Source organism: Polypterus senegalus, chromosome 1 (genome assembly GCF_016835505.1).
Source record: "Polypterus senegalus isolate Bchr_013 chromosome 1, ASM1683550v1, whole genome shotgun sequence".
Taxonomy (NCBI): Eukaryota; Metazoa; Chordata; class Cladistia; order Polypteriformes; family Polypteridae; genus Polypterus; species Polypterus senegalus.
Window position 1 is genome coordinate 176,174,730 of NC_053154.1, and position 17,236 is coordinate 176,191,965.

At 37.6% G+C, this 17,236-nt stretch overlaps 1 protein-coding gene across 2 annotated transcripts in view; it reads right to left on the reverse strand.

Moving 5' to 3' along the window:
* Positions 1–17,236, reverse strand: part of she (Src homology 2 domain containing E) — a 55,736-nt gene that overhangs the window by 13,457 nt on the left and 25,043 nt on the right. For both annotated transcript variants that reach the window (XM_039763478.1, XM_039763470.1), the window contains exon 3: positions 1,205–1,516. In XM_039763478.1, coding sequence (XP_039619412.1) covers positions 1,205–1,516 — 312 coding nt within the window. The remainder of the gene's footprint in view (positions 1–1,204; positions 1,517–17,236) is intronic.

Below are 17,236 nucleotides of genomic sequence, written 5' to 3' on the forward strand. Positions count from 1 at the left end.
CTGTCTCACTGAACTCCTGTGTGGAGTTTGTCAAGGTGCTTGCTTGTGTCTTCTCTGGGTGCTTCAGTTTCCTCCCACATTCCAAAGACTTACAGGTGAGGTGGACTGGTAATGTTAAATTGGCCTGTGTGTGTATTTTTTGGTCTTTATTTCACCTTATACAATTTCTTGTATTAGGAATATGTTCGTTTTCCCATACCCCTTGGGGTCACAGCACAGGATAAGCCATTGTACAGCATCCCTGGAGCAACTGCAGTTTAAGGGCTTTGCTCAAAAGCCCATCAAAATAGGATCTCCTTTGGCAGTAACAGGGATTCGAACAGGCATCCAGACGGATACCAGCGCAAATCCTTAGCTTCACATCCATCACCCTGCAGGTGCTGACTCTGCAATGGATTGGCACCCTGTCCAAGTGTTGCTCTTGTCCCAAAACTGACGACTGCTGGAATAGGCTCCAGCTACCCTGTGATCATGGCCCGAAAAAGCAGGTTATGAAAATACAAGAATTGCACTGTTGAACCTAGAAATCCACTCTGTACTCATTATTGCACTATAATGATTCACATGAGGCAATGAGTAAGTGAAAACTTTATAGAAGCAGTGCAATTTCCACTGACTGTGTATGTTGCAAAAAGAATCTATTTATCCAAATTGTGGTATATCTCCCCTAGGGCCAAAGGTTCCACAAGATATTGACTTCAGAAAAATGTGATATTGTGCTTTTAAAGCACACTTCAATTTTTACTTAAAAAAATATTTACACCCATCAAATCTTTCATATTCGTTCCTGTAATTTGCATTTACTTTTGCTACAACTTTAGAACAACATCAAAAGTAAACATGCACAATTTGTGGTTGTATATATTTTACTGGCCCACTCCATTCACTAATTCAGATTGCTATTTTTATTGTTTATTGGTGCACCCATATTTGGCTGTGTGGTGGGTGCGGCAATGCACTATCAGTGCATACCGCCCCCATTTTTGGCCTCCAGTTTTGCAGTTTCACATTTATGAAACATAGCAGACAGATTTTGTTAGACTTAATTCAATATTGCAGCACATTGTAGTTGTGTTTTCTGTTATGCTGTATGCTATTTTTCTTTTCTTGCTTCAGTCCACTTCTGGTATCACTTGCCCCTCTTTTAATAATCCCTGTCCATTCATCATCACCGTCTTAAGCATATACAGTATAGCACACTCACCAGATAGTGCCTTAACAATCTGCTCCTTTTTCCACTCCCAGGGCTGTTCATACTCAGCTGCAGGCCTTTCATCATTTTCAGGCCTAGTGCTTCTTGCATCTGTTCCCTCCATGCTCTCGGGCTCGTATGGTGTGTCATACAGCTGTGGAGGAGGTAGCTGAGGCTGGGGTCCCAGTTTGCCTTGGGCATCCTTTGGTGTTTTGCGTCCAGGACTTAGTGGTGGCTCCTCTTCTCCACTGCTGCCCTCACAAGGGGGATCGTATAGGGCCAGCTGCTTCCCAAGAGGGTCTTTTGAACCACGCCTTCGTATTTCTGAATAAAAGAAAAATGTAAAATGCTCATTTGCTAGGCTGTTGGCAATAATATTTTCATCCAACTACATATTTCATCATTATTGTTGTTAAAGTTCAAACATAAGGAAAACCCTATCTACCAAGATGAACAAAACAATGAATTTGATTATTAGCAGAATTTCAGTTAAAATCTTTCTAACCAGAGGTACAGATAACATTAGATTCTCAGATTCAATTACTTCAATTCAGGATTGCACCGGGCAAGAACCTATATTGGAGCCAAGATAGAAAAAAAACAAGCAAAACTTCACCTTGACATTTCTAGACTTGCTGCTCTGCCAGTAAGTTAAGCATTACACTTGACAAGGCAAATAAGGAATATGCTCAAAAGCAGCTATACAGAAGGCCAACATACAAGAAGAAACCTGCAGCCATAGATACCTTTTTTTTGTATACTTTAAATTAGATTAAGTGGGTATAAGACTATATGTATGTATGAACTGAAATATTTTTTAGTTTTGTGATTCTTCATTTTGTTTTTAATGTATTAGTTCTGTGTGATGTACTAAAAATAGAAATTTAAAAAATTTTAAGCTATTAACAGTCTAATAGGGTAGTCATATTAAACCTTTTTCCACTTTGAGGAAAACAATGTCTCTTTTGGCAAACTTTCTCAGTTATATTTGGAAATATATTCTTACAGCTCATTGAATATGAAGAAACATTGACTGCTGGCTAGTAGGTTCTATGACTCTGTTAAACAATTGAGCAAACCACACCCCTACCAATGCTGCCAGCTACAGCAAATGCCTGACCAGCTCAGCAAGCAATAAATTAAAAGGATATTAATGACTTTGCTGAAAGTTAAATAATAAATCAATTCATGCTGTACTGCAAATAACTTAATGAATAAAGTACAATTACAAATGTGATGAACAGATAATACGTTATGCCTGTAGTTTGGCTAATTTATGCAAACTGCATACATGGTTAAAATTCATATGGCTTTTAAGTAAGTAATTATGTTATTTTTGTTTTATTATTATTTAATTAAATCCCTTCATCAGTCTCTTTTCCAAACTGGCTCTCCTTTTTATAGAATCTCTGGGAGCATCCCCTCTATCCCCTCCAGGAGGGACTCTCTTGGAGCACTTTAAACCACAGCCTCATTCCACCACAGTGTGCTAAGAAGCACGTCTGGGGGGCTTTTTTGTCCACTGCTGTCAGGAAATTCAATGTTTCCACCTGATGTGCTCATTAAGTTTATTTATTTATTAATTAACAAGCGATTGATTGATTGATTGGCTGTATTATCTGTCCTGTGAGTCTGTATCATTGTTTTTTTACTTTCTGCTGCTGTATGCATTGGATTTCCCGAATGTATTAATAAAGATAATCTAATCTAATTTAATCTAATCTAATCTAAACTAATCTATTAATTTGAAGGGCACACACATGCCCACACATACCCTGCCTCATACAGACTCAATTTGGAGTCCCAAATTAAGAAAATGTTATCTAGAAAGAATACACAGAAACAAGGAAAACATGCAAATCCCTCAAAGATGCTGACTGAGGAAAGAACTGAAAACAGGTACTTGGAATGATTAGGCAGCAGTGCTATCTAACTACTGTGTCATCAAACCATCCCCATCTTAAACAAATAGATAATGTAGATAATGTAAACAAATCGATTAAAAAGACTAGTGTTAATGCTATTTCTAATGGATAAATAGAGTAAACTGTGCCTTAGATTATACAGTTTAGGAGATGAAACTGTAATTGGGATTTAAGATGAAATATAATAACAGTCTTTGTATGGGTGGACACCCTTGTGAAATTCATCCAGTATTACTATGAGGTTATTAGTTGATTTGCTTTTAAAATTCATCCATCCATCCATTATCCAACCCGCTATATCCTAACTACTGGGTCACGGGCGTCTGCTGGAGCCAATCCCAGCCAACACAGGGCACAAGGCAGGAAACAAACCCCGAGCAGGGCGCCAGCCCACCGCAGGGCATGCACACACACACACACACACACCAAGCACACACTAGGTTATATATTTAAGTATTTTAGTATGTTCTCCTTTAACTACAGTGGAGTAATCATAATTTAAAATGTTATGTTTATTAACTGGAACAACATAACTTGCAGCAATGCATGAGTCATACAGTTACATGCAGAAATACAAAGAAATGTTAGAGCCATGTTTGCAGTTAGGCATGAATACATAAAAGAATGCAGAACCTGCCAAAACAGCTCAATAGGCATGCTCAAGGTCAGTCTTATTCTGACATGTATTTAAAGTACTGTTGCAGGCCGTTTCAATTTAAATTATGAAGTCTCAGAACTGTGCTCCCATTTTACACCATTATGTCTGTGATAATCCACCTCTGAGGCATTTTTTGTGCTGGAGAGGAGTAAAGTAAAGATTAAAGAGTAGCTCCTTGATGGTCTAGAAATTTCCCGGTAGTACTTAAGAGTCGGTTGATTTGGACAGAGTGCCCTGTTAGTTCAGTGTGTTTTTGTGATTCTTACCAGAATAAGCTGATGGAGAGCAAAATGTATTTCATTTTTTTACCTATACATTTCAAACTGTAAGTCAGAATGGTGGTGCAGTGGTTAATGTTACCTACTCATAGTTCTAAGAGACTAGATATGAATTCCAGGCCCAGACACTACCTGCATAGTCGTTTCTCCAGTTTCCACTCTCATTCCAAAAATGTCCAGAGATGTCCAATGGATGAATAGATAATACACTGTATGATCAAATAGGATTTTGTTTTTGGATTTTGATGTAGAGCTCTGTACCATTTTTGCTATGCTACTTTCCATTACTGCAAGAGATATGTTTTATTCCTTCTTGTTCTAAAGAATGCACAGAATTATGTTTCCTTACAGCTCATTAATGGTATCTAAGTCAGCAGAGTTCACTTGGTACTGCTCAATCGAGAGGTCACTTTCAACTGATATCAGCATGTCTCTTCTGCTCCTGTACTTTTCACATCCCTTTCTTCCCATTTGATAACAATATTTACCTTATCCCTTTAAATACATTACTCTTCTATGTGTCAACCCTTCAGAATACCATGTATGTTGAGGAAAGCAATATTTCACTTGATTTCCAGCAGTTTTTATTCAAAATGTTAATTTTACAAATGCTGTCCTTTATTCTTTTGTATTATCCTTTAGAAAAACTGCTGAAAAAGCTCCTGTAAATTAATTGTAACCTTCACACAAGTCAGAGATGTACTGATTACACAATAGCAGACATGCAATATTTTGAGTTGATCACACATGTCACACAGAAAGGCATGATCGTAGTGGTAGCAGTGCTACATTCCAGCAAGGTGATCATGGGTTCACATCCGGAGTCCTCCCTGCATGGAGAGCACTCTGAGTACTGTACTTAGGAAAGTGCTACATAAATGTAAAGAATTATTATTATTATTATTATTATTATTATTATTATTATTATTATTATTATTAATATGATGCTGAGCATTTCTTTCACTGAAACAGAGAACATATGAGGCTACAATATATTCAGTAATTGTAAAGCAATTGCTAAAAAAAGAAATACAAAACTAAAGATTATTTGTTTGTTACTACAAGTGTAAGTCAACAGCTACCTGGCCCCACTGTCTGCCTACAATAACAAATGCACAGATCACTAATTTTGCACAACACAACCTATGGTCATTTGCTTAACAATATCATACAAGGCAGCATCCAAAGTTATGATAGAAACAGCTAAAAAAAAGTTAAAACTCCAAAATTCCAACAGTAAAGGTCTTAGAAGAGGGCAATTAATCACCTTAATGAATAATTCTTTGTAACTACATGACCAGTACATTGAAAAATTATCAAGAATTAAAAATTTAATGCATAACCGTAAAGCAGGGCACAAGGTCAGAGAAGGACCTGACTGTGTCTTTTGCCGATGCCCTCCCTGGTCATGTTGCTTTTCTGCTGGGAAGGGGTGGGCTTTTCCATGGCTGCCGCCATAACAACCACAGCGACGTGTGGGAGACTTCCTGCCACGAGAAAGGGAGCCTGTGCTGGCGTGCAGGGAAGCTGGGCAGGAAACAGGAAAGAGGCAGGAAACACAGAGAGGAAACTGCGCCCTCCTAGCAGATACAGAACAGTGCAGGGCAACATGGCGACTTAGATGATGAACTGGCGAGGGGGTCAGGAGAGAGTCAACACAACAGAGACACAAGGAGTGCAGTTACAGGAAACAACAGCCTGGGACTCAAGTGAAAGACATGAACAGAGAGAGAGGAAAGGGGGGAAAAAGCAGTGCTAGAAAAGCAGAGAGAGGGAAATTAATACCTTGAACAAGTGCACATGTTTTTAATTTATTTATATATATATATTTAGGCAAGTTGTATTTTTGAGGATTAATTTTAATATGGAACAAACACAGTGCTATCAGTCAATCCAAAATGTTAATAAACCTGAAACCTGAATGTTTCACAACGGAAATGTGAGTGTGAACATCATCAGGGGAATACATATGTGCACAATTATTAGGCAACTATTAGTGTGCAGATTTATTATGCAACTAAAGGAAAATGAAAATTTTCCCATCTCACTTGTTTATTTTCATCTGTTATAGTGAGAATAATAAACAAACACCTCAAAATTTACAAATAAACATCTCTGACATTTCAAAAAATCAATCAATCAATCAATGACCAATATAGCCACCCTTCTTTCCAATAACAGTCATAAGCCTTTCCATTCATGGAGTCTGTCAGTTTCTTGATCTGTTGACGATCAGCTTTTGTGGAGCAGTGACTACAGCCTCCCAGACACTCTTCAGAGAGGTGTATTGTTTTTCTCCCCGTAAATCTAGCGTTTAAGAAGTGCCCACAAGTTCTCGATAGGGTTTAGGTCAGATGAGGAAGGGGCCATGTCATTATTCCTTCATCTTTAAGGCCTTTACTGGCTGGCCACGCAGTGGAGAACTTCGATGCAAGTGATGGAGCATTGGCCTGCATAAAAATCATGGTCTTTTCCTGTATCACTGTTTGAAGAAAGTGTCTTCAAAAACTGGCAGTAGGTTTGGGAGTTGATTTTGAGTTCATCTTCAATGCAAAAGGTCCAACTAGCTCATCTTTAAAAATACCAGCTCATACCAGTACCCCACCTCCACGTTGGAGTGGAGCTCTGTGCCCATTACTGATCCACAGGTCCATCCATCTGGTCCATCAAGAGTCACTCTCATCTCATCGGTCCATAAAACCTTTGAATAAAATCTGTCTTCAGATATTTCTTGGCCCAGTTTTGACGTTTCAACTTATGTTTCTTGTTCAGTGGTGGTTGGGTTTCAGCCCTCCTTACCTTGGCCATGTCTTTGAGCACTGAACACCTTGTACTTCTGGGCACTCCAGGTAGGTTGCAGCTCTGGAATATGAAAGTACTGGAGGATAATGGGTTCCTGGTAGCTTCACGCTTGATTCTTCTCAAATCTTTGGTAGCTAATTTGCGTCTTTTGTTCTCAACACGTTTCTTGCGACCCTGTTGACTATTTGCAACAAAATGTTTGATGGTTCTGTGATCACACACCAATATCTTAGCAATTCCAAAAGTGCTGCATCCCTCTGAAAGACTTTTTACAATTTTTGACTTTTCAGAGTCAGTTAAATCTCTTTTTGGCCCATTTTGCCTGAGGAAAACTAGCTGCCTAATAATTCTGCACACCTTGATATAGGGTGTTGATCTCCTTAGGCCACACCCTCCCTCATTACACAAATACACATCACCTGACGTGCTTAAATCCAATAAGCATTCAAGTTAATACAGCTTGGAGTTGGAATATACGCATTAAAAATGATGATATGGTCAAAATACTCACTTGCCTAATAATTGTGCACACAGTGTATATATATATATATATATATATATTCCAGCTAGTCTAACTTATTTCAATAATGAACTTATATAATAGAGCTATTTGGATTGAGAAAACAGAAACAAACGTTGCAATATTTTGGCATGTTTAAAATAAATCGCTTCCAAGCACCATTGCAAATAACAGTTTTTAAAAAGTCAGAGTACTCATATAAAAAATGCATAATATGAATTGATAAATATCATTACATTCAAAAACATTCTATCCATCCATTTCCTATTCTGCTTATCTAATTCAGGATCGTGAGATACCTGTGTTCATCTCAGCAACCAACGCTGGGTACCCTCACTTACACTCTGTGAATTTAAAGTCAGCAATTTACCTAAACTATATATCTTGAGTATGCTGGAGTAAAAAAATAAGCACTAGGAAAATACACCACCTCAACATAAGCATTGACTGAACTGGGATTTGAACTCGGGACTCTGGAGGAGTCAGAGCTAACTACAGTGGACATTTTCAAAAAACATATTTTACAATTTATTTTACATTTGAGGCCAAATAATGTATTAATTTAGGACTGTGAGTTTTAAAGAACTGTATAATATACAGTATAATCTGACCAGTAGCTGAATCGTGTGGTGAAAGTAATCCGTTATCATTGCCTAAAAAAACGAAATAATAGGATTCTGTTCAACACTGCTAAGCTGGCCAAAGATATCCTCTTAACTAGAAGCATCTCTACAACAGATGCCAAAAGCATATTTTCTCTCACAAATAACAAAGACAGGTTCAGTTAGATCTGGTGACATGATACAATCTCACATAGAAAATGAGATATTGCCTCAGGCAATACATGCACTCCATCTTGTATGAGAAGAATGAATCTCTGCCATTAAAGCATTTATCTTAAAGCACAGTTTCTAAGCCATATGCCGACAAAGTTGAGTTTTGACCTCAACCTTGGGCCACTAGAAAACTATTTTTCACCATTATTTCCATTTTTTTTTTGCCATAAAACTAATGCCCCAACACAGCCAGGGTTAAAAAAAAATCCACTTCTAAGTTCTGGACTCTCATAGACACCCGTGCCGAATCAGTTCTGAAACACAAAAAGCCCCCCGGCACTCATTTCTAGTTTCCTGTAGCCAAATTTCCTGTCATTCTCTGCAGCTGTGGAGTGGGTTTAAAAAGGTACTACACCCCCCTCACCACCATCACGAGCCTTTACTCTTAAAGAAACAAGTTACTAAAATGTCCATACTTACTTGAAGTTTTATCTTAGCATGTCACTCAACTATAATTTTTGATGTATTTTATTCATACTAACCAAACAATACAAGAATTCAGTGAATGAATGAATAAATACCAGAAGAAAAAAAGGAGAGAGAGAGATTCCCTGTCCTGTCCTTAGCCTTACAATATAACAGGAAAAACTGAATAAATAGGGAAATATAGAGTAGGAGAGAATAAAGGAGAGTTTACATTGACAGAGTCCTGCAAGGAAACAACACAAATAAAAAAAATACAGGTTTTGTATGAATAAATAAATACATGTAACCAAGCTAATCTTCTAGAAGAGATGTAACATTACAGTTGGTGAGATAGGCAAATAGTGAGCTCTTTGCCAATCATCAGGAATTAGATGAAGCTTAGCTAAACATGAACTCAAGAGAAAAACTCTTTAATTTTAAGCTAAAGCATGTAACGAAAAGATACAAATCAAAAAATCAGATATGAACTGAAAGACTTGGACACTCATAGGCATTATGAAAGTATGAACACTGGTAAGCATGCCAACCTTGTTCACCAAACTGCCTTTAATACCTTATGGACAGAGCTGGTATTATGACTCCGATTTCAGTTTGGGTCACGTACATGGTGACATTTTCCTGGAATTGTACTTTTGAAAAAGTTGCTTTGATAAATTGCACATCAGTTACCAATCTCACTGATGTAATATTCCTTTTACAGTTATTTGATGAGATCTATAAATTTATTCATCCATCTACTATATAATCAGAACCTGTGTGTATTGACAATAAGAGATTCTGGAACAGATAAAAATAACCCATTCATCCATCTAGTTTTGATATCTGCTTTTACTATTAGAGGGCAAAAGTATATCATGGCAGAATCAGGCACAGAAATACAAGAAGTCATTCTAGATTTGACAGCAGTCCACTGCAGGATGCAAGAAAAATTTTAATATTCAATTACACAGTACTGAAAAAGTAAAAAGGAAAGATCATGTGGGTAAGTGGGAGGACTTTAGAGAAAATTTCATACCATAGGAAGTAAACAACAGAAACAGAGCCTAACTGTGGAGAGGCAGAGGTTAAAATGACGTACAAGGAGCAGTTGGGTAGCTCTGAATCAAAGCCAAAATCACAGGCTTCCTACTTGAAGCAGTAACGTAAGAAGATATATGAGGTGGAGGGAGGGAGGAAGAGAACATCAAGGCTGCGAGATTTAACAGGTGCATTTTAAAAGCAGTACGGTGGCACAGTGGTAGCGTTGCTGCCTCACAGTTTGGAGACCCAGGTTTGCTTCCCAGGTGCTCCCAGCGTGGAGTTTGCATGTTCTCCCCATGTCTGCATGGGTTTCCTCCGGGTACTCCGGTTTCCTCCCACAGTCCAAAGACATGCAGGTTAGGTGCATTGGCGCTTCTAAATTGTCCCTAGTGTGTCCTTGGTGTGTGGGTGTGCGCCCTGTGGTGGGCTGGCGCCCTGCCCGGGGTTTGTTTCCTGCCTTGCACCCTTTGTTGGCTGGGATTGGCTCCAGCAAACCCCCATGACCCTGTAGTTAGGATATAGCGGGTTGGATAATGGATGGATGGATGAATTTTAAAAGCAAATCAACTAATAACCTCATAGTAATACTGGATGAATTTCACAAGGGTGTCCACCCATACAAAGACTGTTATTATATTTCATCTTAAATCCCAATTACAGTTTCATCTCCTAAACTGTATAATCTAAGGCACAGTTTACTCTATTTATCCATTAGAAATAGCATTAACACTAGTCTTTTTAATTGATTTGTTGACATTATCTACAAGCTGAATGTCTACTTTCCTTCAGACTTGAGTATAATAAAATGTATGTGAAAATGTCTAACACAGTATCTCATTAATTGGGAGCACTCATGAATACACATAAAGTTGAATAGGAAAGTCAAATTGCATCTTCAGAATGTTTATATTTTTTTTTTCGTTTTTTTCTTTTCCAACTGGCTTTGGCATTGAGACTTAATCAAAGAGCTTAACTAAATATTAACAACATATTTGACCATAACAAAGGAGGGCAGTCAGCATTAGAAAACGTTTTGCTCATTTTCTGGATTTACAGAAGGTTATACAGCATTAAAAAGAAAGAGATAAGAATCTTCCTTCAAAATACCAGAACGTTAAAACATCTTATCAAAAAATTTATTTTGAATGATATGGACACAAGTAATTCTCTGTTACAGCTTTACATATGCTACCAGGTTTATTCCTACCACTAGGCTTTAACTATTTGTCTTCTACAAAATGATAAAAGCCATTTATTCCTTTGTCTCGACTTTTAATTGAATCCTCATTGAATCTACCCCAACAAACACACACTTCCTTAACCACAACCTTTACTCTTTTTCTAACATCTCCCTAAGGCCTTGTAAATGCGGTACCAGCTCAGTTAAGGCCAATGCTGTTCAGGTTGGACCTTCTCCTTTTTACTCTAAAAACAGAGAAGGCTCAGTTTTTATAATTTCTCCCTTTTGATTGGTTATGATCTATTCACTTCTACCCACTGGTCACAACAAGAAATTTAGAATATCTGTAATGTTTTTAATGAAACCTGCACCTCAAACATTTCAGGATAAACTCATAAAACTTCAGCCAGACTTCTTGTTTTCTATTTATTTTGTCAATATGTTAATTTTCCTTGCAAACCTGTGGGTTATTCTTAGAAACTAAATTTCCATTGCATCCTGTGTTTCTCTTCTTTAGTTCTCTCTTCTCAAGTGCTTTTAACCTGCTGCTAACATTTTACTCATAGAGACCTCTACATACCATTTCAGTATGGGACACAATATTGAGATATCCCACTGGATAACAAGTAAATTTTTCAAGAACCCCAACCACCAACACAACCACCTGCTGCTAACATGATTACATTCTTATTCCCTATGAGCTTTATAAGATTGGCCTTGATCATAAACATTTTTGCCATTTCTGTTCCCTTTGTATTAAAGTACAGCAAATATGTACAATGTTAATGATCATATTTGTAAATTGCCCACATTATTGAAAGACAGATCAAAAAATTATGAGATGAGACAATAAACAGTGCAAATTTTCATCTGAGTGCTCTGCGCTGGGAATGATCCCATGCCAGTCTGATCTTAGTATATATTTACAATAACAAAACTAACTTTGTGGATTAGCGCCATTGCAGTGTACTACAGAGCTGTGGTCTAGCAGCAGAACAAGTGCAATCACAGTGTTCTTCTTGGAATTGGTGAAGGGGAACAAAGCTGCATATTTACTTGGACAACCTCGTGAGCAGGTCTAACAGACTTAGTAAGAGTAATGTAATGTTACAGAATAAATTCCACATGCTACAGACAGACTGTTAACAGCCATGACAAAGTACAAATATACAATTAAAAATACTGAAACCATATTTTACATTTATATCTGAGAATGAATGAAATATATTTAGACCAAGGTCACAGGACAGAACAAGCAAACGTATGCAAATATTTATATTGCATAATATAAGAAATAAAAAAATACAGATCAACATACATTTAACCATTAATCATCAGTCAAAAGACACAGACTTGGTGTCTCTGATTAAGAGACAGTGTGCCTTAAAAGATGCTGCTAGTTTCTTACATAGTGTATTCCTTCGTAGTGTCATGTATCTTTGTTAGTGTTCTCCAGGTCTGATAAGCGATGGCTCACAATAAGTATTATATAGCATCTATACTCTACTGTGACGTTTGTGATGCGATGAGGAATTCTTTACAACTATTGTCCATCTTCTGACCAGGTATTTTATACGCTCTCGTGACTGCTGGATTAATTTGGTTATTAGGAAAATCTGGACTTACATACAGTAAGTAATGTCAAGTATCAACTCTCCTGTATCATCTACATAATGATAGAGCATAATGAGCAGACTTTACTTTCTGAGAAGGTTGGCATCCTTCAACATCTGCAGTAAGATGCTGCAGATGTTCTACCAGACGGTTGTGGCGAGTGCCCTCTTCTACGCGGTGGTGTGCTGGGGTGGCAGCATAAAGATGAAAGACGCCTCACGCCTGGACAAACTTGTTAAGAAGGCAGGCTCCATTGTAGGATTAAAGTTGGACAGTTTAACATCTGTGGCAGGGCGACGGGCACTAAGCAAACTCCTGTCAATCATGAATAATCCACTGCATCCACTTAACAGTGTCATCTCCAGACAGAGGAGTAGCTTCAGTGACAGACTTTTGTCACTGTCCTGTTCCACTGACAGACTGAGGAGATCGTTCCTACCCTACACTATGCGACTCTTCAATTCCACCCGGGGGAGTAAATGCGAACATTAATTTTATTTTAATTCTTTTCATTTTTATTACTATTTAATTTAATATTGTTTCTTTGTATCAGTATACTGCTGCTGGATTATGTGAATTTCCCCTTGGGATTAATAAAGTATCTATCTATCTATCTATCTATCTATCTAATTAAAAAATGAGTTATAGCTTTACAAGATTAAGACTCCCACAGGCACCGGGGTGTCACATGCATGTACTTACACTCTATCAACATCACATATATAAATTAAACAAGCCCCCAATCACTCATACATTAGGTTGAGGTACAGCAATATAATATACGAGTAACCAAGTACTGTACATGTATTGCGTTAAGGAGCACAAAGTACTGATAAAAAAGAGAAATGCCGGTGATTTTGAGTGAGAACGAGGTGTTGGAAATTTTAGGACTGTAGCTGCAACACAGCTAGTTTTAGAAAGACATGAAATTTCTAGGGCATAATCTACAGGTCAGTGAGCAACTCCAGTAGAAGTCTGAAGTGATTTTAACCTTCCATTCCGAAGTTAAGGGGGCAGGGGGATGGGATAATCATCTTGACAGGGGTTATATCAACATCCTAAAATCCTGTTGCAGCTACAATTGAATAATACTGCCTAAAGCTCAATACAGTAACACTCAAAGTATACATAAATGTGATCTTATGACCACTATAGGCTCTCATATTAGTATGACAGAATTAATCAATAGCACTTAAATATTTACCATCAGAAAGATAAAATAACACCTTTTGGCTAATGTCACATGTTTCAGAGTTGCCAGGTTTCTGAAAAATTTATAGCTGAAAGACAGCGTAAAAATAATGAATTTGCCCAAAAAATAATCCAAAGCTTGAGGTAGACAAAATGACACTCCAAAAAGCCGGGGGTAGTGTCAGAGTGAGAGTGTTAGGTACAAGCCATCAAACTCGAGGTGGGGGAGGTCACTCTGAGGTCCCTCTGAGATATTTCAGAGTGACAGAATGGGTATACAGTATATCATCACACAACCAGGGAGCATTCCCCTTGGGGATTTTACAATGGTAAAGAACATATACAATACCAGAGCAAGAGGTGCCGGATGGATGAAAAGCATCATCAAAATTTGTTGCTGGGGGGTTGAAAAATAGTCCAAAATACCATGTTGTTTTAAAAAAGTAGCCCAATTAACCTGCAAAAGCCCATTTTTTCCCACAGATGATGATCAAAAATGGCCCAATTGGGCAAGAAAACAGTATACCTGGTAACACTGACGCACATGCACATGTAAGGGGTGATGATTTGGGGGGTGGGGATGAATTAAGTTTTAGCTTGCATATGCCAGGGCACGCACCCAGGTTTTTTTTTATTTTTATAACTTCAAAAAGCTAATTGTTAATTGGGATAACAAACTTAATGACAATTGGCAGATAGACAACAGTACTGGCTTTTTCAAAAAAAGACTAGGCATTGATAAAAAAATTATTGTAATCAATTTATTTCAGGTTTATTGTCACATGTGACACAACCCTGGTCTGCTGAATGCATAAGACAATGCTGTACGATATTTTTCCCCATTTCTAATTGAGCCTGTTTCACCAAAAGGAACCTCCCTCACTACTTACTTCACAAAGGGGGAAATACTCTATTCTCTTCGAATGCTGTCTGTGGATCATCAAAGAATTTAAAAAGGTAAAACTGGGTTCCAAGGTAACAAAGGTTGAGAAACATTCCTCTAAGATAAATGCTGCAATACAGCAGGACAATGAAATTGTTATCCCAAAGTGGTTGAGGAAAAAAAAAGGCAGTTGTTACTACTTTTAATGGTATGCGTCATTTGTCTATGCTCTCATTTAAACTCAGTGCTCATAAAATCTTCCGGAGTACCACACTGGCTAATGGGAATTGCAGTCCCAAATTCAGCATTTGCACAATGTTGCAGATAAGATGAAGGATGGTGATGGTAATATATCTCTCTATTATAATAAAAAAAACTTGGGTCAAGATGTGATCTTCTTGGAAGACACTTTGACGTCCCGCGAGACAAAGCAGTGAGACAAAAGGACAGCTGCTGTACAGGCTTTTAAATGATCGACGCACAGCGCAGCAACCAGAACACGCAGCTCAATAGCAGCAGCAGCAGCAGCAAACCAGCAGTTGATCCATCCCACTTCACAACGCGAGCAGCAGAGACACAAAGTGGCTGGTGTGAAGTGCGCCCCCATGGGGGGGGGAGTGTAGGGGGGTGGGTTGAACAAAGCGAGTATTAAATATTTTTCTTACTGGATTAGTTGAATGAAATTGATTACTCACACTGCCACCATGCTTGGCAAGCACTTGCTATACATGTCTCCTTTGAGCTTCACCAAACTTTGCTAATTTCAATACGCCTCTGCAGACCGCCTTCATTTTCATAAATTAGCTAGTCTCATTTCTCTGCGCGATCATTGTCACTGTTGTAGCAAAATGGGGAATGTGGTGCACTAGAATATTCGACTTGCTAGAGCATTATTAATTACAAATATCAATAAATAAAAAAAACAAGTATAAGCTAATTTAACTTTTTCTACAATGTCACCAAGTTTCACTCAAATTCACCAAGGCATTTTTATGATTCTAAGGTATTTTTTTTTTATTGTGGAAGGGTGGTTTACCATCAAAACTTAACATATTATAATGTCCTTTCTTAGTGGATACCTACTTCCCTAGATTCCCCACCATCCTGCCAAATTTTATTTCAGTGTTTTGGTTGATGAGTGAATGAGTGAGTAAGCAAGTGAGCCAGTCAGTCATTCAGTCAGTTAACTTTAAATATATATTTGTAGATTAATAGCTTCAAGTTTAAAAGAATTAAATCATAAGCATTACTTTTACCTCATTATAAAGCTTCATTTCTGTATCACTACAGAAGCTAAAAAATATTTTCCTTTATAATGGAAGAATGTAGTATGGTGCACAATGGTTGTTACTACGACCTTGCAACTCAAAAAATCACAGAAGCAGTAATAGTAGAAGTATTGTTGCATGTACAGATTAGAGTGAAATGTTTACCTGTATGTCCAGCTAACCCCGAGAAAAACTCTAATATGGTTTGTAACAGTTCCCAGTCAACTAATTAAAGAGGTAATACATATTCTGTATGTACAGCATCTATATTTGGATACAATGTATCAAATATGTAATTCATGTTTTGTTAGAGTAAGTCATTCATTTTCAGTTCTTAAGTGACATATTCAATCACGAGTACAATAAGAATTTTATAGCTTTTCTTTGTGGGTCTGTTAAATATATGTGTGAACAGTACACAACATTGAAAACATAGGACAGTGTGTGTTAAGAATTATTGTTGTTATTAGTGTTATAAATAGTAATAATAAAAACAGTTTTTTTTCATAAGTATTAATTCACATTTTGCTTTGACTGGAAAAACATTTATATATATCTTCATTAGAACACTCTAGACGAGAACAGGTCATTCAGCCCAACAAAGCTCGCCAGTCCTATCCACTTGTTTCCTCCAAGAAAACATCAAGTCGAGTTTACTAACTATTTACTAACTAAACATTCATGGCATTTTCAACCCAGATAATCCAGACCAGGGCCATGTGGTTGGGATTGCCAGAGTGCCAGACACACACAAGAACCAGTTTAGAGCTGCCAGTGTACTTAACCTGAATGTCTATAGACACTGAGAGAAAATGGGAGCATACAAGAGGAAGCCCACACATACACAAGGAGAACATGCAAACTCCACACAGGGAGGACCCAGGAAGCAAACATAGGTCTCCTTACTGCAGGGGAGCACCACTGCACCACAGTGCCACCGACTAACTAAACATTCTGCAACAAAATACAAAATATTGTTGTAAACAAATAGAAAAATAATGGGTGTTCAGGATGTATTTTTAAGAGATCAAGAAGTACCACAATTCACTATAATAACCAGTCTACTAATTATTGATGCAGCTTGCATTTTCTTGCATTGTTCTGAATCCCCCATTTGAAAGATATGTTTAACTGTTTAACTGACACTTTTACATTATGCATACGTTTGCCCTACAATAGACTGGTGTATTATCCAAATTGGCTCTTACTTTGAACCTGATTCCACCAGTATAGGCTCAATATCTTATTTCTCTTTTTGACTAAGAAGGTTAATATATGCATGTTAGGCTAGGTTATGCTGAACTGTCTGAGAGTGTCCTCTAATAGATTGTCATGTCCAGGGGTGGTTTTTGCTATGTACCTGATGCTACCAGGATAGAATCCAGTTGTTCATAATCCTGTCACGAAACATACTTTATGAAGTAGGTTAATAAAAAAAATGGA